The sequence below is a fragment of the Trachinotus anak genome, unplaced genomic scaffold (assembly GCF_046630095.1).
Source record: "Trachinotus anak isolate AG129_WGS33_773 ecotype Australia unplaced genomic scaffold, CSIRO_AGI_Tana_v1 ptg000019l, whole genome shotgun sequence".
Lineage (NCBI taxonomy): Eukaryota > Metazoa > Chordata > Actinopteri > Carangiformes > Carangidae > Trachinotus > Trachinotus anak.
In genome coordinates this window covers 16,756,028-16,779,872 of record NW_027273870.1, presented here as the reverse complement: position 1 = coordinate 16,779,872, position 23,845 = coordinate 16,756,028, and the positions used below count along the sequence as shown (strand labels likewise).

The 23,845-nt window shown below is 42.5% G+C and overlaps 1 protein-coding gene across 2 annotated transcripts; it reads right to left on the bottom strand.

The window, feature by feature from the left end:
• Window positions 1-1,095: 1,095 nt before the first annotated feature.
• Window positions 1,096-22,610, bottom strand: fam184b (family with sequence similarity 184 member B). Of its 2 annotated transcripts, none has more exons than XM_071505021.1 (18): window positions 22,438-22,610; window positions 17,309-17,497; window positions 14,889-15,563; window positions 14,084-14,219; window positions 13,472-13,623; window positions 12,694-13,239; window positions 11,332-11,439; window positions 10,915-11,213; window positions 9,860-9,998; window positions 8,423-8,542; window positions 8,001-8,133; window positions 7,551-7,681; window positions 7,087-7,202; window positions 5,781-6,137; window positions 5,521-5,647; window positions 4,410-4,517; window positions 2,996-3,393; window positions 1,096-1,774 (listed from the first exon to the last, which is right to left on the bottom strand). In XM_071505021.1, the coding sequence occupies exons 1-18, from the start codon at window positions 22,585-22,587 to the stop codon at window positions 1,702-1,704; spliced, it is 3,957 nt and encodes a 1,318-aa protein (XP_071361122.1). In that variant the 5' UTR covers window positions 22,588-22,610; the 3' UTR covers window positions 1,096-1,701. The 2 variants fall into 2 exon arrangements, with proteins under 2 accessions (XP_071361122.1, XP_071361123.1); XM_071505022.1 differs by having other exon boundaries at window positions 5,521-5,635.
• Window positions 22,611-23,845: the final 1,235 nt, after the last annotated feature.

Genomic DNA, 23,845 nt, shown 5'->3' with positions numbered 1-23,845 from the left:
CAGGATATAATTGTAATCTGGGATGTTTATATAATTCTTTTTCACTGAAGACAAGTTCAATGTCAGGTATTTAATTTGATGAATCAGCCAAAAACAGACATTTCCAGACGGATGTTTTACAGTATCTGCAGGTCTAGAAGACATGAATTCACATTTAGGTATTGGGTATTTCACTTGCCTGCTGTAGACAGTGGCATTAGTTATAACTTTGGCAGTCAGGAGACAGCTAATAGTAAGCTCATTGACTCACAATGAACAAGTGTCAATTTTAGCAAAAACTTAAAATAACTTATGAGATGAATAATTTTTAATAGGCCAATTATGCAATTTATGCAGTTGATCCAGGATAGGTCACATCGATTTAATTATATACAATTAAAAGAATTGTATTCATGAAATTATTTATGTATGTATTTATTTATATAAGTGTTTAATCCATCCATGAATTTTCTGATGCTTATCTGGGCGCAGGCATGGACAGATTATGACACAAGGTCTGAGCATATTAACAAAGTAACACCCCTCCAATATAGGACCCCCCCCCCCGGCTTAAAGAGACACAAAACAACCACCAGTTTTCGCTCTCTGACTCCCTGGGCCCATGGCCTGTAGGCCTGTTCAGTGATCCATACATGGGTCCAGCTTATGTTGTGGGATTACTTATATTTCCACTTACAGTTGGGAAGTACAGACAAAAATGTGATATAAATGTCATGTAGTTAAATAACTGTTCGCCTTATTGTTTGTTTTCCCTCATTCTTGGAAGATATGCCTGTAAAAAACATACTAAATTACATTCTGTGCAGAGTTTAAAAAATCTGATTTGTCAAACACCTCGCAAATCCTTTTTATCCACATATCTCATATATCTCAATCAGTTTTCAAAAGATTTTACTACACAATATACATTTTCAAAGACTGGTAGAGGGTTTTATGCAAATCACCAACCTCTAACATACTGTAGGTAACATCTTGAGGTCTCAGGTGCCACGAACAGTTTTTACCCATTTCATTTCTATGATACAATTTGCATGTGCTCTTTAGGCTCGTGGTTCTTTTTTCTCTTAGTTACACCTGCATACAAAGAAGAGGCGCTTACAAAAACAAAATATTTTATTCAATTTGTTCATTAAGATTATTATACATTTTTGCATTGGAACAAGCTTCATTTTGGTATGGTGAGTCGTGTGTGTCTGTCTTGACGAGGATCTTGATTGAATATGTCGAATGCTTCCATACTCAAAGACACACTTGGTTGTAGATTTTAAGAAATGTACATTTGCCTTGAATAACCATGTGATGAGATTAGAGCAAAAGTCGCATTAAAAAAGGAAGACTGCTTTAAAAAAAACCCATATGGAGACATTCCCAACTATACAAACAAGATCCGGCAGGCCTATGTTCTGAGAAGAGGTCAGGCATGTGTTTGAGAAGCACTTTTTGGTTGAGCTTTGAGGTGACATTTGAGATGGCCTTGCTGGTGATGAGCCCATATGTTTGTTAATGTTGTTATGTCTGCTTGTGTACATGTGTGTGTGTGTGTGTCTGTCTGTGTGTTTTGAAGATTTAGTGTGTGTGTGTGTGTGTGTGTGTGTGTGTGTATGTGGAAGCAAACAGATGTGTATAAGAAGCAATGAACTGTATATGAAGAGATGTACTTGCAGCTGCTGTGTGTGTGTGTGTTCATGTGTGTGTTTGTGCTCAGAAGGAGAAGTATTTGGTGAACCACTCCTGCCTCAGCCCCTCTGTCCCCCTCGGCTCCAGATACGGGCCCCTACAAAACACGAGAGAAACACACACACACTTGAATATTACGTATCAGAGCATTTTGATTCTTTTGAAACTAGTTTCAACATTTTTGGAGAAACACACACCTAATCTAGTGATGTGTTGTCTTAAAAACAGGCATAAAAAAAACAAAAACATACACGCACACTCATAGCTCTAATCTAAGCAAATACTAACCAGCAATGGGCCAAAACCCCGAAAATGGGAAATCAGCACAAACATATCAAAGAGTATGTAACAATATAACATCCATTAATCATACTTAATAAAATATTTCTTCCAAGTATAATAGTTAGCTAACTAGTTATAGTTTGTTTGTCCGTCACAAGGGCTTCATTAGAAGTGAATGGGAAACTGAGTCTCAAATTTAATTTCCAAAGGTCTTGAAAGTGTTTTCTTTGCTGCTGTGGAGGGAACCACTTGTTATAACTTTTTTTGTAGCTGATTGGGCGATGTCAGGGAAATTTTACATCTATAAACTACAAGTGAGATTGGTGTGACAGTGGATTGTGCTGCAGGAGGCTGTTAAATCATGTTGTGTGAAGTCTCAGTCAGCGCCATCAGACCTGCAGCAAATACTGTCACTACTGCTGCGACAGTAGCTAGGAGGCTCATTGTGCTGATTGCAGCAAAAACTGAAAATGACTTAAATGAGATGGATTAATCATTTTTAATTGATTAATACATCCGTCCATTTTATGCAGCTTATCTGAGATGGGTCACATCAATTTAATTAACTATATCATCAGGGATTAATGTTATATACTGCAGGGAAGTACTGACAAAAATATGATAAAATAATAAAAAAAATATCTGCCATATTGTTCCTAGTGGTTTCATATCATACTTACACACTTGCATGACTGTGAAACGGATATTAAATTGCATGCAATATTGTCTTAAAGAGCTAGAGCTAGAGAGTTAAAATCTAAACATCTATGTGAAAATACACTTACAATATCAAAAATGACAAGGCAAAAACTCTAATACTACAAACTACACAAAACTGATACAAAATATACATCAACATATAAAAACAGAAAAATGTTTACAAGGAAATACAATCATGACTGTGGTGTCTTATTCTGTAGAAGGCACTATGCTGTAATGTCAGTGTTAATAAATTGAAATAAATGCATCAGAGTTATGAGTGTGTAGCTTTTCCTTCTTTTTAGATGTGTAACATTACATAACATAACATCCATACCTGATTGATTGGGCCTGCAGGTGTGCATGGGGCTCCTGGCAGGAGGGGGACACATATCGGATACCTGTCTGCGGTGATGGGCAGACAGGGAGCGGGGCGGTGGGTGCTGGGGTTGGAGGGATGCAGGATGTCCGGGATCTGGTGGAGCGAGAGAGGGAGGGGGAGGAATGTTGGCTGAGGGAGAGGGAAGTGTGCTTATGCGGGAGAGAGGAGGTGGAGTAGTGGGTGGAGGTCTGAGGGTGGGAGGTGGACTGGTGGGGGAGGGTTGAAGAGGAGTGCTGATGGACAGAAGAGGAGGAGGAAGATGATGAGGAGGAGTGGGGGAGGAAGATGTTCCTGTCATAAGTACCGGCGCTGGGGATGCTGGTGACGCGAGGAGGAGACTCCACACGCTTCCTCTGTCAGAAGAACACAGTGACATACAGGTGATTTTAAGTTGGCATTACAGTTTTCAAAATGGAGTTTGTCCATTCTTTAAGTTCGGTCTGTTTTATTCTGCCTCTCCGCCGGCGAGAGCCAGAGGCAGAATGTTTTTAGGCTTGTCCATCTGTCCCATTCTCGTGGACACGATGTCTCAGTAACACCTTGTAGAACTTCTTCAAATTTGGCACCAACATTCACCTGGACTCAAGGACGAACTGAGTAGATTTTGGTGGTCAAAGGTCAAAGGTCAAGGTCAGTGTTATCATAAAACCCTTTTAAGCCATTACTCAAGACTTCACACAGCAATTATGACAAAATCTCACACAAGAGGTCAATATTTTATAAACAGGGGTGTAATCTGAAACTAGTGGAGGCGTACAACTGTGAGGCAGTAGTTCTATTTTTAATAATGACATAAATCACAATGTACACAAACTATGTACATTAAGGATGACAATAAGTAATATGAAAAGCAGATTTATTCAGTGTTCTGTCTGAATGAAATAGAAAGCTCGGTTCTGTTTTGAAAGTTAAAAAAGATATTGACTTTGTAAATAGGGATGAGTTTAATCTTCAACCATACAGTATAATTTTACTTGTATAATAATCTTCAGGCAACATGAAACGCATTTGTTTCAATGAAAACCATATGCGGATATCAATGATTAAGAAGAAAGAATAAAAACATCTCAGCTTCACCGAACTTGTACGTTTGTGGCAGGATCCTCCAAGTGTTCATTAGCTACTCACCATATTCTTAAAAAATACTTCACACAAGTCTTAATCTTTTATAGTCAAATGTAGTGTGATGGACACAGAGGGGAGGCAACATTATGACACACTGGTGATCTGTCCAGTGAGTGAACTTGAACATTTTACTGCCACGTGCCACAGAGACAGAAGTTGGCTTCAGCCCAGTGAGCCCTTCTGGCTGGAAGGAGGCTCGTTTTGATGAATACATAATGTGCATGAGCTGAACAGACAAACTCACCCTCATGGTTGGCGTGACGCTCCCGGGGCGGGACTTGCTGTCACGGAGCCTGAGGGTGCTGCTGTCCCCGGCAACGGGAGGGTGGAGCTGCAGCTGATGCCTCTCTTCCTAGAGGGAAGGAGGACAAGGAAGGACTTTCATTGGCCTTATTCACAGTTGGTGTTGTTGTTGTTGTTGTATTAGAGTTGTATCTGGAGGGTGCACTAGTTTGTTAAGCTGCCTCATGCCACACAGATGGTAGACACAGCACTCTGGCAGAGGACCCTTTAAAAAATGTCATTTTCACCTAGGCATACATGACTGCAGATGATTGGTGAAGACCCAGTTTCAATTTGATTGAGTTTGAGTGATTAAAATAATGACATTCTATAAATTTGCCCTCACTGCCAGTTTTACACGGACACACCAAGAATTACTAAGATCCTCTGACAACTTTGCACCATGTTAGCTTAACAATCTCAATTTAAGGTTTTCTCACTCACTACTTTTGCAGCTTTTGACCATATGACAGTTTTCAACTAGCAGCAATTGTCTTTGAAAGATATTTTTTTCATGTTGCCATTACTGTATAGCAACTGTTCCCTGGTATATGTTATGCGTCTTAACCTTGAGGTCACCAGGACACCCGCTATCATCATTTATTCTATTAATCATGTAAAATAGAGCAAAATAGAGAAATAAGTGCAACCCAGTTTACAGAGTCCAAATTAAAATCTTCAATTGTTCTGATTTGTTCAAGTCCAAAACCCAAAGATATTCATTTCACAAATAAAGAAAACAAGGAGAAGCAGCAAAGTTTGTCCTGTGAGAAGCTGGGGCCAATTTATTTTTTTTACAATTCTTGTTTGAAAAATGACTGAAAAGATCGATTATTTTTCTGCCAGTCGACTAACTGATTACTAATAGTTTCAGTTCTACAGCCGAGCAAATTAAATCTGATTATGAGGACTTCTTGATATGGTCAAAAGCTGCACAACAACAAGCCAGTAAGTGGACCTTGAGTGGAGAGTGTTTTGTCAAGCTCAGATAGCATGACTTGTTTGGCACAGGACGAAATATTTAATATATCTGCATATATCTAATATCTGCAGAGTGCGTGGTGTGTTCTCACCACCAATCGTTTAATGAGCTGGTCTCTCTCAGTCAGTCTCTCCTGGAGTCTCCCCAACTGCAGGTCATCGCATCGAGGCTCCCTCCTCCTGCACCGTTCCTCCCGCTCGCGCAGCCTGCAGTTAAATCATATACACAAACACACACACCTTCTCACATACCTGCACTCGTGGCTGCTCAGTTGTAACACATTTCCGCCTGTGTAAATTCAGTTTAAACTCTGTGTGCGCCGTGTTTTCGATGTGTCTGCTCTCAACTCACTCATTCTCCAAGGCCACTATTCGCGCCTGCAGGTGCGTCTGGGCACTGCTGTATTCAGACACTAAACTCTGCATCTCCTTCTTGTGCTCCCTCCTGATCTCCTCCACCTCCTCTCTCCTCTTCTCCTCCTCCCGCTCCTTCCTTTTCTCCTCGTCCTCCTCCTCCTCTTTTACATCCTCCTCTTTCCTCTCCTCCCAGTTTTTCTGTGACTCCTCCAGTTTCTCCATCTCCACCCTCAGTTTCTCCACTTCCTCCTTCAGACGTTGTGCTTCTTCTTCAAGTTGGGCATCTCTCTTTTTTCTTATTTCTGCGCTTTCCTCTTCTTTCTCCTCAGTTTCAGGATTCTTCTGTATTGATCTGGGAGGAGACAGTAGATAGAGTAACAAAAGGATGTTAAGGAGAAGTATGGAAATAATGGTAGTGGCCTGTTTAATACAATAAAACTATTATGATAAATAGTAAACAATGAGAGCTGTTTGCATTGGCTGTGTTATAGAAGTACCTCTGCAAATTTATCCATCTTATTACTCGATCATTTCCATGACTACTGTAGTGGCTCTAGTTTTCATATATACCAGTAAATAATGAAGCTAAAACCTTTAAATTATACTGTATAATTATACTGTACACAAAAAATGTGCACATGTGCAATTTTTTTCTTCAACCTAGATCTGTACACATATTTTAACAGATAAAAACAAACAGTTTGCTCTGTCCTTAATGTAGTAAGCGGGGATTGATTAAAAAAAAAAAGCTGAAATTAAATCAAATATAGCTAACTAGCCATAACAATAGTTAAAAGTGTGTGTCTTCTTTTCCCCAGTTGATGAGAGGATCTGGATGCTCAATATGAAGCTACGGCTTTGTTTGATGTTAAAAAATGCGCATACCAGCACCTCTAAAGCCCACAAATTACTACAATCTATTTTTTATTGCTTCCCCCACTGTTTCCTCAACTAATTAATTAGTAAGTCAATCAACGGACAACTATTTATTTTATAATCAATCATTTCAGCCATTTTCAAAACAAAAATGCCAAACATGCACTATTTCCAGCATGAAATGTGAGAATTTTAGGCTTTTCTTTCTCTTTCATAATGGTACACTTCAGGCTTTTGATCGGGTTAACCATGTAGATACATTCCCTTAGGGTCTAGCAAACTCTGATTGGTATTTCATAATTTTTCTTTCATTTAATGGGAAAAAAATATCAGCAGAGTAATCGATAATGAAATCATTAGTTGCAGTCCTCAAGGATGTCATTAAAATCAAAATGTTTTTCACATGCATGTACTTCTTTCCTTACTTGTCCTTTAATTGCTTCTTGAGAGCCGCATTCTCTCTCTGCAGCTCCAGCACGGCACAGCGACTCTCATCAAGCTGTCGCTCAAACACCTGGTACTGGTTCTGCTGCTTCAAATCCTGCACACACACATATCCACACACACACACAAACACACACACACACACACACAAACACAAGCATGCATGTAGTGACTACCCATTGTCAGTATCTGCATTAAGTCCAAGATTCAGAAATCAGTTTTTATACTGGTTAATGTTGCTGCAGGCGCAAACATACTGAGTTGGCTTAATCCCAGAGCAGTGGAGGATTTTATCAATGTGGTGGATAATGATATCCATTATCAAGTGGCTGTAACTCACAAGACAAAGAGAATGAGTAGTGTGCTTATTTATGAACACGTGTGTTTCTGTGTGGACTCTCCTCCCTGTGGGACCAATATGTGTGTGTGCGTGTGTGTGTGTCACCTGTTGCAGAGCCATCATCTGTGTGTGTGCTTGTAGCTGGGCCTGTAGGTCTTCTATCTGCTGCATGTGTCTCTGGGTCATCTGTCTGCTCCACTCTGTGTGCTGCTGGGTCAACTCTGCACGCTGCTTATCTGATATCACACACACACACACACACACACACACACACACACACACACACACACGCACAAAAGCATATACAGAAAACAAAATCAATTTGGCCCACTGTTACAGGTACCCTTCTGCAGTTGCCATGGTGAAGTGTATCCATGGCAATAGCAAGTTCACTGTCGAATTTAAAATCTCCATGTGTACATCACTGCGTGTGTGTGTGCAGTTGCTCATTTGTACATGCAGCTGTGTCTCTGTTGTACAGAGTGTGTTACTATCTTCAAGTGTTTATGCTTCTGCTCGTGTGTGCTTGTGTGTGCGTGTGCATGTGTTTGTTACCTAGCTCCAGGTGGTGCATTGTCTGAAGTCTGTTCCTCTCAGACAGCAGATCTTCTTTCGCCTGTCTCTCTAACGTCTGTAGAGCCATGCTGTGACTGTGCCTCTCCTCAGCTAAAGACTGGGTTTGGGGCTCCTCCAACACATGAACACACATTGTTTTTTCTTTACAAAAGCTGCATTCTTCAAGCACACAAAAGCCTGTCTTTACACTAAGATTCTTTGCAAGACCCATAACATATACAGTACTGTGTATATGTTACATTGATGAATGCACACACTCATAGAATTACATTATGTTGCCTCTACTCTCTGAGCTCTCTAACACTATCATCAAAGCTGCTAAATTATTCATCACAGAAAAAAAAAACCTGTAAAGGAGAGTACACATGATTTCTTGAAAAAATGTGTGCAGTCTCATGTACCTGCAGCAGCTCCCTCAGCTTTTTGTTTATCTCCTTGGTGTCTTGGACCTCCTTCCTCAGCCTGTCAATTTCAGGGTTGCCATAGCAATCATCTCCCTGGCCCGCCTTCTTTTTCTCCACCTGCATTAGCGAAAAATTGTGAGCCTAGGATCTTAAGGCTCTGCCTGACGTCAGAGTAATCCCAAGATGATGAATTTGTTGCAGGCATCGAATTAAGTGTGAGATGTCGCTTTTGTTTTATAATTTGCTGACTCCAACAGCTTTCCTAAAATAAATAAATAAAACAAAGACTTTATTTGTGGACACAAAACAGGCTTATGGAACTAATTACAAGAGCACTCCAGCAATTTAGTATTGCACCGCGGATAACGTTGGGGGACACAAAAGAGACTGATTTCTTTGTGTTAAAAATGTAAAGTCTCCAAGCCATCCAGGTCATAGCACCAGGGTTATTTTGTGAGACATCATACAACAGTTTTCACACGATGACAAGTAATTATAGTAGCGGTAAACTGATACTGATGTGTAAAATCGGTTTTACCGTCAGTTTTGACGAGTCAGACGTAACCTTATAACCGAAATGAATGAGGCACAGTCATTTATAAGGCAGCCAAATGTAGAGAACTATATCTGATCCTCAGCGTGTTGTTTTGACAACTACTTGGCAGCAATTTTTTGATAGTCCTGTTAAATGTTTTAGTCATTTTCTTTAAGGAAAAATGCCAAAGAGCTGTTTGTTCAAGCTTCTTAAATGTGAGGTTTTGCAGCTTTTTTCTGTCATATCTGATACTACACTGAATTTTTTTGGGTACTGGAGTGTTGGTTGGACAAAACCAAACATTATGAAGATATCATCCTGGCCTCTAATGGGTATATCTAATGGATATCATTTCACTATTTTCTGATGAAATAATTAATCAAGAAAATAACCTTCAGATCATATGACGATTAAAACAACCATTAGCTGCAGCCTAGAATTAGCCAATGAAAGCAGCTTCATCTAATGGGTAGCTCATTAAGCAGAATAATTTGGGGTGCTTCTCAATGCCAGTCTTTAATTATGACAGTCATGCTGGTTTTCTGCACCATCTTGTGATCTAACTGGCACAAGCTGTCATGGCAGACGGGCGCCCATCCTGAGTCCTGTTCTGTTGGAGGTTTCTTCCTGTTAAAAGGACATTTTTCCTCTGCACTGAGTGGCTGCTCATTGTGGGAACTGTTGGGTTTCTCTCTATAATATTGTGAGATTTTTGACCTTATTCTGTAAAGTGTGTTGAGATAATGTACGTTGTGATTTGGCGCTATACAAATAAAAAAAAGAAATTGAACTGAAATCAAGCTACATTTACATTTCTAGAGAAAAGATCAGCATGGCTGTAAGTGCTGAGATGAGGCTAATACATGACTTTTTATAATTAGTTTATAAAGAAGACTCACCTCGGCCAGTTGACTCTCCAGCTCAGATATCTGGGTCTGCAGCTCCTGCTCTCGGTTCTGCCATCTTTGTTCGCTCTCTGCAACAGCAGCATTCATCTCTATCCTGAACTCTGCTCTGAGACGATCCTCACACTCTGCCCTGAAGGCGTGCATCAGAACGAGACAGGAGGCAGAGTTAACCTACATGCAAAATTGCCATTTATTTCTTCCTGCCACACTGTACTGTTTGACTGTGCTTGAGAGGTGTAGTCATTTTTATAATGTCTTGTTTTCTTTTGCTACTGCCTCATTTTAAGAGGATTATTTTTCATTAGGTTTTACGTCTCGTAGACGGCCTGTGCAGGGTACTAACCTGATTATTTCTCTCTTTTTTTTAATAACTTGATTTCCACTTAAGTGAAAAACCTGGTTTTCTTTGTCGTATTAAAGGATTAATAGGCCTGGTTGTATTTCTGGAGAAGAAACCTGTATACCCTTAGCTGGATTTCAGCAACAGTTTTCATAAATATGTACCTTTGTGTGGAAAACACCCCAGAACAGGAGAGTAAGTATTGTTTGAAAAATTAATTATTGTTGTCCATTCAAAACTTAATTATAATAATACTTTAAATAAAAGTAATTATTTGTTTTCAGTGTGTGTATAGTCACTGTACAATAAAAAAGAAGCTGCTTGATATGTGTATGAATATGTATATCACTATATGAGGTAGGACAGACTAATTGCTCTTTGCCATTCAGGCAAATGTTTTGTGATATGGATTTAATTTTAATTGGTATACTGATGTGGATTAATAGTTGACATATCATCTTATTGCTGCAATTAATTTCCTGTTTTGCTCTGGCCACCACACAACACGCCACACATTACAATAAACCTCATTCAAATTAGACTGAATCGAATTGACGGAAAGAGCTGCGATTTGAATGATTCGCTTCTTAACTTTGATCTTCTCTAGTGATCATTTAAGAGGCGGGCATGGGGAGATCACAAGCAGAATCAAGGCTTTGTAGCATAAGCCTAAGCGGTTCTGGCAGGTCCGTGTTTATTCTGCTACCTGATCCGGTCCTCGGTGTGCCGCTGGCTCTGCTCTAGAAGGCTCCTCTCCGTGTTCAGTCGGCTCTGTTCCAGGACCTTCTCCTCCAGCCGGTGTTTGTCAGCTCTCAGGGACATTATCTCTCTCTGCTGCCTGTCCCACTGCTTCTCTGCGTCCTCCTGAACCCGAGCCAGTCGACTCCGAGTCTGATGAAGCTCTTCTTCCAGATGAGAGCAGTGCGGTCCACATGAGGGTGCAGCTTCGGGCGCCACCTTGTCTTTCTTTTCCTGTTGCTGGATGGCTGACTCCAGCCGACAGATCTGAGAACGCAGAAACACTTCTCTTTCACTTCACATATTACAAGTGTTATAACTGATGCTACAGATAGCTACATTTGATATTATTTGAGCTGATAAAGGCACATTTTTGACCTCTGACCTCACTGGTAGCATCTTTCAGTTTTGTCCTCAGCTCCTCTCTTTCCTTCTCCAGCCCGCTGCGTAGCTCCTCACCAGTCCTCCTCTCCTCTTCCAAACGTGCACATACCTTCCAAGAATATTCATCCTCATCAAAATCATTCTTACATTAACAATTTAGCTTCATTTTATCACTTTAACCCCACCATACTATCATTCCCTTATTACTAAGCCTAATGAATAATTAGTCATGATGAAGTGCACATTATAAGAGGGCTCAAAGGGCAGGCAATTCTGTGATAAAATCTCTTTATATTTGTAGATGTATACTGAGAAAAAAAAATTTCATTAATCTCGCTCTTTTAGACCAGTGGTTCCCAGCCCGGGGGTGAGGCAATCCCTCCCAAGAGGTCACAAGATGATTAACAGGACAGTAGATCAGACAAAAAAGATTTACGCTTCATTTTTTTTGCATACATTTGTCAAATATTTGCTTTTTGTCTCACTAACGACTGCACGATTGTCACCTCTTTCGGCTTCAAAAACATTCAACGCTCTTTGGTTGACACGGTCATTACCCTTAAAAATATGCAGCTGCCGACAAGTGGCACAAATAGACATTACTTTTTTTATGGGGTCACAAGCTCAAAATGTTTAGAGGAGGCACAGTAACCTGGTTACTCTTCCTGTTCTGCCGTAGCCCGATTTCTTAAAATTCAAGAATAACAGTTTATCTTTATGGGGTTCATAAATTAGGAAAAATGTGGTTAACACAGCTAGATTTCAGCTGATTTTTGTGTATGCCTAACCAGGCGACTAAAGGTTTTTAAATCAGCGTATCATATGTGCACCACGCAGATTCGGAGCAGTTACTTTTGCAGCTGTGTGACAGGACTCATAGCAGTTCATCTCTGTATCCAAAATAATTACATCCAAATTCTCACTGAAAGTGAAACTGAAATAATTAAGCCTGTATGAGCTGGCTGCCACAGCTGAACAGCAGGCTATTTTTAAAATTCTGATACAAGTGCACACTACGGCAAAATTGTCCTCTTTTGCTACCAAGCCTGTGCTCTCACTGCACTGTCAGTCCAAAAAGAGTCCAAGGAAAGAAGTCTCTTCAGGTTGAGGTGTCAAATCACTAATACTAATTTTTCACATAATATAATACAGCCTTGGTTTGGGAACATAGTTGTTGAAAATACGGGATCGATAAACAATTGCTGTACATGGCCTGATCTCTGGATTCTTATGTGCATATGAACATAATAAATGCTATAGATGTAGATGTTTGATCTGTGCCTCAAAGTTACTATTTGTAGTAATGGTTTCGAATTAAATAGCAATTGCCCCCCACCCCCATGGCATGTGGACAGATGCTGACCTCTTGGTTGGTCTTCTTCTCTGAGCTCAGAGCTTCTTGGACAGCGTGTAGTTCGGCTGCGTGTCTCCTCATCACCTCCTCTATCGCCTTCCGCACCTGCTCCTTCAACCGCTTCCTGTCCTCCTCTGCCTTCTCCACCAGCCTCTTCTTCTCCTCTTCAAGCCTCTGCTGAACATTGACTCTCTCTGCCTCAACCTGCTCAATGTTCTTGTCCAGCTGGGACCGAACGCGAACCCTCTCGACCTCCAGTTCTTTGCGCAGCCGGTCCACCTCTTCCTCCTTTTCTCTTCGCAGACGCTCCTTCACCTCTTCCACTTCTTTGTGCAGCCTTTCCTTCTCCCCCTCTCTCTCCCTGCGCAGTCTGTCTCTATCCTTCTCCAACTGACCCTTTTCTTGCTCCCGCTCTCTCTGTAGGTTTTCGCGTTCTTTGTCTACCTCCTTCTGCAGTTTGTCCCTCTCATCGTCTGCATGCTTCTGGATGCGACGCAGCTCCTCTGTCTGGGCTCTCACCATCTCTGAACGCAAACTGGACAGGGCCTCAGCGTGCTATAAACACACACAACACACACTCAGTAGCCACTTTATTAGGTACAACTGTTCAATATAGCAGTAAGTTTATACTGTTCAGTTTTTAGTGACAGTGTTGGAAAATAAGAGTCAGTCGGATTGCATTTGACTGTACAGGTGTACCTAACAGAGCGGCCTCTGAGTGTAATATTTAAGATGTATGCACACGTAACTGCACCTTATTCATTTTGTGTGTCTGCGTGTGTGTTACCTGGCGTATCTGCCGGGCGTGGTCGCTATTTCTGCCGCTGCTCTGCAGCTCCAGCTCTCTGTTCCTGCTCTGCAGACGGCTCACCTGGCTCCTCAGTTCCTCCACCTCAATGCACACACACACCTCACAGCCTCCGCGGTTCAGCAGCTCCTCTAAAACACACAGAGCACACGGAGCACACACCAAATAAACACCAGCAAACGCCCAAGCGAGCACGCACACGAACATGCACAGGGATGTATTGATTGATTATGCATAACAGAAGAGAGGCAGAATGGAAATACAGCAGACCAATACTGACTGAGAAAGGGGAAAAAAAACCAAAAATCATTCTCATGCAATAAATAAAATTCAGGGTGTTTTTGCTGACTGGGTATGATGACACTTTGATGAAACTGTTTGCCTTTGTGGAGGATGAATGATGTGTTTTTGTTGCATATTCTGTATATATTATATTGGCGTGAGGCGAAAAACTTGATTAACGCTGAGTCAGAATGAATAATGGAAATGCGCTGAGCTCAGCAAAATCTCAACAACGTGAGCTTTCTCCAGCAGGTGAGACGACAGGTGGACAGGCAGACACAGACCGTGAGAGGCAGATTAGACGGCTACCTGCTCTGCTCTGCAGCTCGTCTTCCTGCAGCAGCAGCCTCTCCTTGGCGACCGCCAGCTCCTCCTCCGCCCGTTTAGCCATGCCCTCGGCCTCAGACACACGCCTCCGATCCAGCTCCAGCTCCTCCTCCAGGTCCTGGAGGGAGGCACGAGGGCCGGGAGGGAGTGTGGTGCGAGGGCAGGTAAGGAGGGCGATGCAGAGGAAGCATTGTGAGTTCGCAAAAGAACCACAAGGGAATAGGAAAGAAAAAAAGAAAAAGACAGATGAGGGAGAGAGAGAAGCCGACAGCAAATTTGACACAGATAAGGAGGAAAGGAGAGAAAGAACACAAGTCAGGGACAGGGAGCGCAATAGAACAGAAAAAATGGGGGATGAAATGTGGTGAGTCAGGAAGCTATCTCACCCAGCTGTGAGCCTTTAATGGTCTGCTGTGAGGGCTTATGTCAGCTCTGTGCCAGCTCTCGTAGGGCTTCTTAATACTCATGCGTGAGGTGGTAATGGTGGTGGTGCAGTGAATCTATCCTGCTCAAACTACTCATTAGCAGATAGTTGGCAGTGGGAATAGCACTCAGAGAGGGTCAGCCTGTGGTTAGACAAGCAAGATCCCCCGCTCCCCTCTCTCTCTCTCTCTCTCCTCTCTCCTCTCTTTCTCTGCTTCCACCTCATTCCCTCTTTTCCCATCAACACAATCTGTAGCTGGGTGCACCAGAGACAGAAAGCTGCAACATTTCAATTTCCTTCCACATCCCCTTTTCACAGCACTGGATCCCAGTATGAGTGAAAGCATGACGAGTGTGTTCGTACCTGTATCCGCTCTTGCAGTTTCACCGTGTTTCTCTTGCTCTCAGCCAGCCTCTCCAGGTGGCTTTCCACCTCTGCCTCAGCCCTCTTCACTCTTTCTCTCAGAGCGCTGTGCATTCCTTTCTTCTCCTCCTCTTCCCTCTCCTCCCACCTCTGCCGCTCCTCCCTCCATTCTGCCTCCATCTTCTTCCTCATGTCCTCCTTCTCCTCGTTTAGATCATTCATCTTTTGCTCCCATTGCTCTCGTTCCTCTTTCACCGCTTGCCTGTTCTCCTCCTCCGCTCGATCCCTCTCCTCCTTCAGTGCCTTTACCTCCTCTAAGAGTGCTTTTACTCTTTCCAAGTCCTCACGCTCTTCTGCTTGTTTCTCCTGCTCCTCTCTCTTTTTCTCCTCATTTTCTCTTTCTCTCTCCTCCTCTTTCCTTTTCTTACCCTCATCAACCTCTCTCTGCAGCTCCTCACATTTGGCATCGAGCTCCTGGATCTTCTCCCCGGCCTTTTCCAGTTCTTTGCCCAACATCAGGCTCTCCTCCTGGGTTGCACTGATCTGGGCCCTGGCCTCCCGGAGCTCTTCCTCTGCTGCCTGGAGCCTCTCCTCAAACCTTTTTCTCAGCTCCACCTCAGTTTCACGCTCCCTCTCCTCTGCCTGGATGCGGAAGCACTCAAAGTCTGCCTGCACCTGAGGCCACAGAGAAAGACACGTTCCACATTTGCACTTACATAAAAACTGAATGGTCAATGAGTATACATTTCTGTTACTGGGTAAGACACCATTTTCCTTTAGAACTGCCTAAATTACTCAGGGCTTTGATTCAAATAAATTATGTTATTTCTCCCAAAATCAATCTTTCAAGAGACTTTGGTCTACACTGGCATGATAATCCCACAGTTCATGGATATTTTATGGGGGGGACATTCATGCTACAATTATCATGTGCCATTGCAACTTAAAAATGTTGTGCTCAGGTTTAGCAGCTGCACAGACCACCGGAGTGGACAGTGTGGACAGTTTGTATAGAAAATATTTGAAAAAGGCCAAACAGTGAACATAAAGACCAATTAGCTACAATGGTGTGACATTCAAACAATACTCAGTATGAAGAAAAACATCATTACCAGCCTGCACTGCTGGAGTCACAAATTTCATTTCTAAAAATGCTAAACCTTTATTCAGCTTCTCGCAAAAAATTTAAAAGGATTCAAGAGTAAATTCAAATATTAACTATAATTAAATGTAAGGAAAATAGGAATTTCCTTGCAAGAGAAGCTATATTAAACCCAATCAGGTATTCTTCCATTATTCAGTCGTTATTGTCAGCTTCATTCATGTATGATGAAGTGTATGCTTGCCGTTGACAAAGTTCATATTCTTTTTTTCTGACTTGCTCAACAGTGACTACTCTCAAAGTTTAATCAGCAATGATCTGTAATGGATTTATTTATTAATTGTAAGTGTATCAAGTCAACGTTCATCTCTAAATTAACCAACAATCAGTATCAGGTTACAATAAAGGAAATCTATTGGAAACTATTAGAAAATTATGACTATGAGTATAATTATGACTAAACTGACTTTTTATATCTGGACAGTTCTGAGGGCATTGCAGTGCTTATATGCTTCAAACTGTTGACTGGAACTGCATCAGTGACACTAGTCCACTCTAAGTTCAATAATGTATTCCTCCTACTGTTAATGTATTCATCTTGTCTGGCCCATTTTCCACTGTGTTAATTCGCCAAAAATACAAAGGCAATTTGCTCATACTTGTCTGCACTGTTTCACAAAAACAGAGCCCATGGGCTGCAGTGGTCAAACAGTTATTCATCTACTTGCTAGTAGGTATATACAGTTTTTTTTCTTCCAATAAACTCTTTTCGCACTTATCTACCTGCTCTGAATCAGCAGCAAAAAGAAATGACAACCCAAAGAGGAAAACATACCTGTGATGACAAATAAACCAGACAAATTAGCAAAGCCAAACATTTCAAAATAAAAGCTTAAGGTCTGTGAACATTTTTTTTTATCTCTTTAGTGTTTAAGACGCATCTTTTTTTCCCAAAGAGCTCATAAGAAAGTCATGTGGGTTTTTATGATTCATGTTGATGTTTTATTATGTTGCACAGCATGTAAATTAGGCATGAAGTGCACGAGGACTGGGTAAAGTCTAAACTAGGTTGACTGTTGTAGGTCACATTAGGGCCGGGTTTGATTTGCTGCTCCCGCTGGGAGTTTACACATTAAATTACAGCAATACAACACGTCCTTGGATGAGGTCGGTTCATCTCATGATCATGAGGGTAAGAATGCACTCACCCCCACACACACCCACACACACACATGCGCACACACACACACACACACACACACACACACACACACACACACACACACACACACACACAAGGACTCACACATGCACTCACCTGGGCTCCAACTCTCTGCTGCTCATCCAGAGACTCCTGCAGTTCAAGGAGGCGTGTCCTCAACACTGACCCCTCCCCTTCATGACAGGTGTCCATCAGGATGCGGTGCAGCTCCTCGTGATGAGCTTGGCTCAAGGCCTGCAGGGCCGCCTCCTGCTCCTCATTTTTCATGTTCAGAGAGTAAATCACCTGAAGAGCATCAACAACAGACACAGAAAGACTTAACAATGTGTTCACATTTTTGCTCTAATGATGTGAATTTTGTAGAAAACATTATTCGTTTTTCATTATTAGATGCTTTTCTTTGGCAGCTAAACAGGACATGATCACCATCACTGCCCTTGACTGACACTGGATTACAGCAATATCTCACTGATGTCCCTCCCTCTATATGACCCAGAAACTGTGCATCATGGTGTTCTGATGTTCATTAATTGCTCTTGTTCATCTTTGTACGTTGTGTTCTTGCCTGCTGTGTCTTAGTTGGGCATAACTGGTGTGTTTTTTTTAAAGCCATTCTGCTTCCTTTTTGGAACTAAATGCAGATAAAAATTTAAGCCAATACAGCTCATTTTTCTAGAGTTTAAGCGGACTAATAGACTAACGGATTGTTTTCCATTTCACAAGAAAAGATTAAAATTGGCCTATTAACCTCCTTATTTGATTTGTAAACACATATTCAGTATGAAACTGTTATTTCTTATGGACTGTGTTTGGATATTATTCACTGTTTCATCACTTTTCTTATTCTTGTGACTGACAGGATTGAAATGAGTATATTATTGTGTGGTGGACAGTTTATCTCAGAGTTGATTTCAGCTTCTTCTTTAAAAAAAAAAAAAATCTGTTTCATTAGAGCTGACCTGGTTACAGTTAACAGGTCAGATCTCAGATTCAGATGACTGGCTCCACACAGTTGTTTCCTGATGCGTCTGAGATATATCACAAACAGTACGAAAACCAACACCGACACCAGTCCACAAACACAGACATTATGGAGCCAATATTTTCAGCTGGCAGCTTTGTGATAACAAATGTTAAACTGAAACTGACTGATGTGGAAACACAATCACCTCCAAATACAACAATAGAGGTTAAATAACTAAACTAAACAAAGTGTGTATCTAGGGTAACAAAAGCCCTGACAGCTAATATATAGCCTGACTTCATGCAGTCTTTCTTCTGCCTGCCAACATGTGTGGAGTCTCTGTCCCTCTTCCCCATTTAGACTGTGACGAACATGTGAAATATGGTCTGTTTCACCCCACTATTCACTTTACCCTCTACGCCATGTCTACAGTGTCATCATCCACTCCTACTGACCCTGACGTCTCACTTACCCACTGGCAGAGGTGTGTGTGTTTGTGTGTGTGCACGAGCATGGGTGTAAGCATGGGACACATGGGCTCATATTTTACCCAGACGCCTCTCTGTCTGCAGCACACAGCTGGCACAGCACTGCCGGACATTCCCTCAGAGAGTGTTGTGTGCGTGTGTATGTCATAACCTCTCTCTTGCACACCCACACACACACACACACACACACACACACACACACTTAAATGGCCTAAATATTATCAGTCTCCATCAATCTACGATGCATTTCCTATAATCCAACTCCTACTATCAATGATGGATATGGCATCTTCCCGAAATCCTGATCACAACCCACCTCTCTCTTTCCTGTCAGTCAAACACTTGCACCGTATGTCATGCTGACCATTCAATCACATCACAGTGCATGAACTTTGGCTCCCGAACTATGACTCGTGATTCAGAGGACTGAAGGTGACTCTGAATCGAGGGCAGGCTCTGAGGGCAGGCTGTGTGTGTGTGTGTGTGTGTGTGTGTGTGTGTGTGTGTGTGCTCATGTGTGCTGTTCTTGGCTGTCCTCTTTGGTGAGTTTAAAAGTGAGAGCAGGGAGGGACGAAGGGAAATATAGCAGGAACTAAAACTCGTTTAGATCTACACCAATGGTCTCCAAACCTGGAGGTCGGGACCCCCTAAGGGCTTGCAAGATACACTACATGGCCAAAATTATATGCACACTTAAATGATTGCTCGAACATCTTATTCCAAAACCATGGGCATTAATATTGCTGCTGTAACAGCCTCCCCTCCTCTGGGACTGTTTTCCACAAGCTCCAATTCAGAGCATTAGCTATGTAAGGCACTAATGTTGGGTGATAAGGCCTGGCTTCATTGATGGTCCAATTCATCCCAAAGGTGATAGATGGGATTGGACACCATTTTCAATTAATCTGGTTTTCAGCATTGGAAAATTAAAGATGAGTCCTTACCAGACGGTTGCCATAGAATAAGAAACAAAGAAAGAATAAGTGCTGGACATTAAACAGCCTACAGCCTGCAGACTGTTTAAAACCCATGTTGAGATTTGTGAAATTTTAGTGTGATTCCAGATTTCAGTGTGATAACGGTTCGGATTAAATGTAGTGTCTCACTTTGATTCAGCTTTGTGGGTGTAAATTCTTAAGACGCTTGGCATGGCAGCTTGGTCAGGGAGTGGCGAGAGCCTCTTGCTACTGTAAATCCTGCCTCAAGATCCCCATATTGATCCTACCAGTCAATAATGTTATTCATGTATCCTCACAAGCCAGTGCCCGTGCTTATTGACAACAACTTCATAGTCAGCAAAGCATGAAATTAATATTCTGTCTACAGTGTAAAGGAGAGCTGAGATGACGCTGTTGAAACAGGAGTGAGATGTAGAGTGAATGGTTGGTGCACAGAGAAGAGGTTAGGCAAAGAGACAAGCAAGCATTTACACACACTTTCTCTTACATCAACCCTTCCTCCCCCACACACACACACACACACACACACACACACACAGACACCACCACACATATCAAAGAGGGTACCGGGTGTGGTGGATTACAAAGCAGGGAACACTGTGACAGTGTAAGCTAGATAAGTACAGGAAATCACATAGACAGAATTAGAGCTGCCAATCAGAAGAGTGGGTGTGTGTATATACACAAAAACACACGCTAACATGCTGCTGTTGATCTCTGCGAGTGATGTAAAAAGACTACTCTTCTGCATTCTTGTGGGGGTGTTTGTGTCTGTTCGCGCACAAGCTTATGTGAACATTTACAACAGCTGGCCTGACATGGTCAGCTCTCGCTTTCTTCCCATTGGCTTGTTCCGCCATGTAAACGCGCTCCGATGTGCTACTGGTTTATCTTTAGCAGCACCCATTCAACCAGGGCAGACCACTCTCACTGGCAGAGAGAGAGAGAGGGGGAGAGGGAGGGAGGTGGATGAAGAGGGAGGGGGGAAGGAGCTATGTAAGCCAAGCATAAGTGTGGATGGGTGAGTAGAGGAGTGCAGGGCGGACAGACGTGAGGATGTGTGTTAAGCACAAGTGCAATACTGTGCGTGTGTGTGTGCATGTGTGTGTGTAAGTGTGTGTGTGTGTGTGTGCACCCCTCCATGCTCATGCACACAGAGACGGTAGGGGTTATTAAATATATAAAGTTACCACAGCTGACCCATTTCCCGCTTCCTCTCCACCCCACACCCCGTCCCAAAACACTCAAATAAACTGTGTGTCACATGCCCAGCGTCCCAAAGCCCAGCGAAAACACTTACACCGACTCTCGGACGTGGTGATTCTCATACCTCATCAGAGCTACCGGTTTCAGGTTTATTTTCTGTGATCATCAAATAGCTAAAGCGGGTTGGCAGGGCTTGCATAAAGTTTCAAGAGAAAGAAACAAGTCCAGGCTTCTGAGGAGGAATATTAGCGAGGGAGCCGAGGGAGCGTGAGAGGTAGAAGGACTATGCTGGCAAATTTCCCTAACAAGCACAGACACAAGTGCTGACCCCCTCATCTGTGTCATCTTTGTTTGTCTGTGTGTCTATGCATGAGAGGACACCAGCTGAACAACACACGCAAATAATACTGCAGCCTGTATTGCGTTGCACACGTGTTCCTGAACACACACAGACACACACACACCTATGGGCTACACAGAGGTGAAGTCATGAGGAAAGATAGGAAGTGCACAGTCATCAGTAATTGTCATAGCTCAACAAGCGAAGGGTCATGCCCTGCCTCTGTAAGCATTACTGTGAAGCACAGAGGGGGAGAGTCCCCATATAGCAGTGCTTACTGTATGTAAAAGCAGAGCAGACACAGCTACTGCTGCTGCAGCTGCCGAGCATCGCTGCCTGCACACTGGTAACTGTGCATGCACATGGAGGAGGACGCACAGCAGGATATGTTGGCACTAATAAAGAAATAATAAGAATCATGACCAGCATCTCATTGATCACTCAATCAACGCATCCATTAAAATTACAAATATCAACCATTTGCTGGATACAGCTTCTTCATCTTGGGTTTTGCTGATTTTTTTATCTTTTTCATATCACTGTTAATTGATACCTTTGGATGCAATTTTTTTTTTTTTTCTGTTGGTCAAACAAAGAAAAAGAATTTGGGGCTTTGGCACTTCTGCAGTCTTTGTTATGAAATGTGCTTGATTTTTGACTGTAAATCGATGCATGGCTAAGATGATGCACAAACCCACTGATTATTACATCGTTGTTAATTGCTACCCCAATAGGTTTGGCTGTCAAATTGCTGAATATCTGCGGTCTACACCTAAAGCACGTAGTGATCTGTCATGTCCGATTACTGTGTCAGTCACGAAGGCGAATAAGCCCTGCTCCAAGTTTATCAATCGTTATCCCAAGAGATAATGATGATTTGTAACACGGTGCCCATCTCTAATGTGGTTTAACCCCGCATGAGCTGTTTATTACCGTAATATTTTATCTATACTCTATATTTCTCTTAGGTTATTTCTTTTTTTTTGTTTTGTTTTGTTTTTTTTAATCTCCTATAGATCCATTATATAGCCTTCTATGAGCAATAACATTTTTGCTGTGACATCTGCTGGTATACTACCTGTAAAAAAAAAAATAAAAAATACAGGCTATCACAGGATAATTACAGGTCGGCTTTTACAGTGTGTAATTATGTTTGAGTGCGATATAGCAGATAGTGAGGCAGCCATCAGATCATCCAATCAGCCTGACAGATTCAGCGACAGCGCGTCCGGCGGCGCGCCTCTCTCGGTGTCGCCGGCAGGTCCTACCTTCGTGAGCTGAGCGATCTTCTTGCACATCTTGCTGTGCATCTGGTAGTCGTACAGCTCCTGCTCGATGTTCGGGAACTCTGCCGCAGTCCCGTTAACGGCGGAGCCCGGCCCGGGGGGCTGTGCAGCCTTACCGGCGCCTGAAGCCATAATGAAACCACCACCACCACCACCCCCCCACCCCAAGGGGAACTTCCCGAACCGGAGGATAGTCAGAAATGATCCTGCCGCCTCTCGGATGAAAATTCCCACCAAAATCGTGTCAACTTTTTACTAGTGCATCTCATTCCTCCGTCGTTAGACCCTCTCCCGTGAACAGCAGCTGGAGCGATTCGCTGGAAAACATTTGGTAGTAGATCGGCGGGGCTCTCCTCTTGCGTTCCGGTTGTTGCCCCTCTCCCCCGCTGTCCGCCCGGTGATCGCGGAGGTCACACACTGGAAGTCCATCGGGGACCGACCCTTCCCCGCTGCCAGTAGATATTTTTTCTTACTCCAGGCGCTCGGCGATGAAGGCATACAGTCCAGCCACCTGTCTCTCGGCAGGGGCGGAGAGGGGCGTGTGTATCCTGTGGAACATTACCGGAGACAGCTAGAGAGGCGCACTGCTGCAGTGCTGCCCCGCCCCTACCGGCGCTGCTGTATCAATGCCGATCACTATGTGGAGGGGGGGGGGGGGGGTCCTCTGGGGTCTAGTCGTGTGATTTTACTCCATCAGTCAGACACCGTAAACACGATGTACGCAGAGAAGTTTCGGTAATTGTGGGTCCTGCAGGCAAAAAGTCATAGCCTATTATTTATTTGTCTTATTAAAGCGATGGAGAAGTACACACTCTAAGACTGCTGGGTTTACTATGGGCCAGAATACGTTTACCATACCATGTAACCCAGGTTGCTGATTAATGTGAGCCAACCTATTGGATGAAATGAACCACTGCTGGGTTACATATTACGCATAGGTAATAGGCTATTATCATTATTATTATTATTATTATTATTATTATAAGAAGAAGATTATTATTTCATACTTTATAATAATACACAAAACAAACGAGGCCATTGTAAATGTGCATTGACATTTCGCTTTTTTTTTTTTTTTTTTTGCATTATCACACATTCCTTTATTCTCTATAGTCATTCTCAACCATTATCTCACTGCAGCTGTTCAGTTGTTCCACACACAGAGAGAGAGAGAGAGAGATAAAACAACACATCAGCTAGGCTACTATAGGAGTTTTGTTTTTTTGTCCAGTTAAATTTAATTTATACAGGGCCAAATTATAAGTTATCCAACAGTTCCCACCATGAGCAAGCACTGGGCAACAGCTGCAAGGAAAAACTCTCTTTAACAGTCACAAAAAGACAGTACAGCATGTTAACGGATGTCAGAGAGGCAGAGAGGACAGAGCCA

Excerpts from the sequence above, each read along its gene's own strand:
- fam184b (XM_071505021.1), bottom strand. The coding sequence starts at position 22,587 with ATGGCTTCAGGCGCCGGTAAGGCTGCACAGCCCCCCGGGCCGGGCTCC. Across the intron at positions 17,498-22,437 it reads AGATCGCTCAGCTCACGAAG|GTGATTTACTCTCTGAACAT; the intron begins GTAGGACCTGCC and ends GATGCTCTTCAG. Across the intron at positions 15,564-17,308 it reads AGCAGAGAGTTGGAGCCCAG|GTGCAGGCAGACTTTGAGTG; the intron begins GTGAGTGCATGT and ends CTGTGGCCTCAG.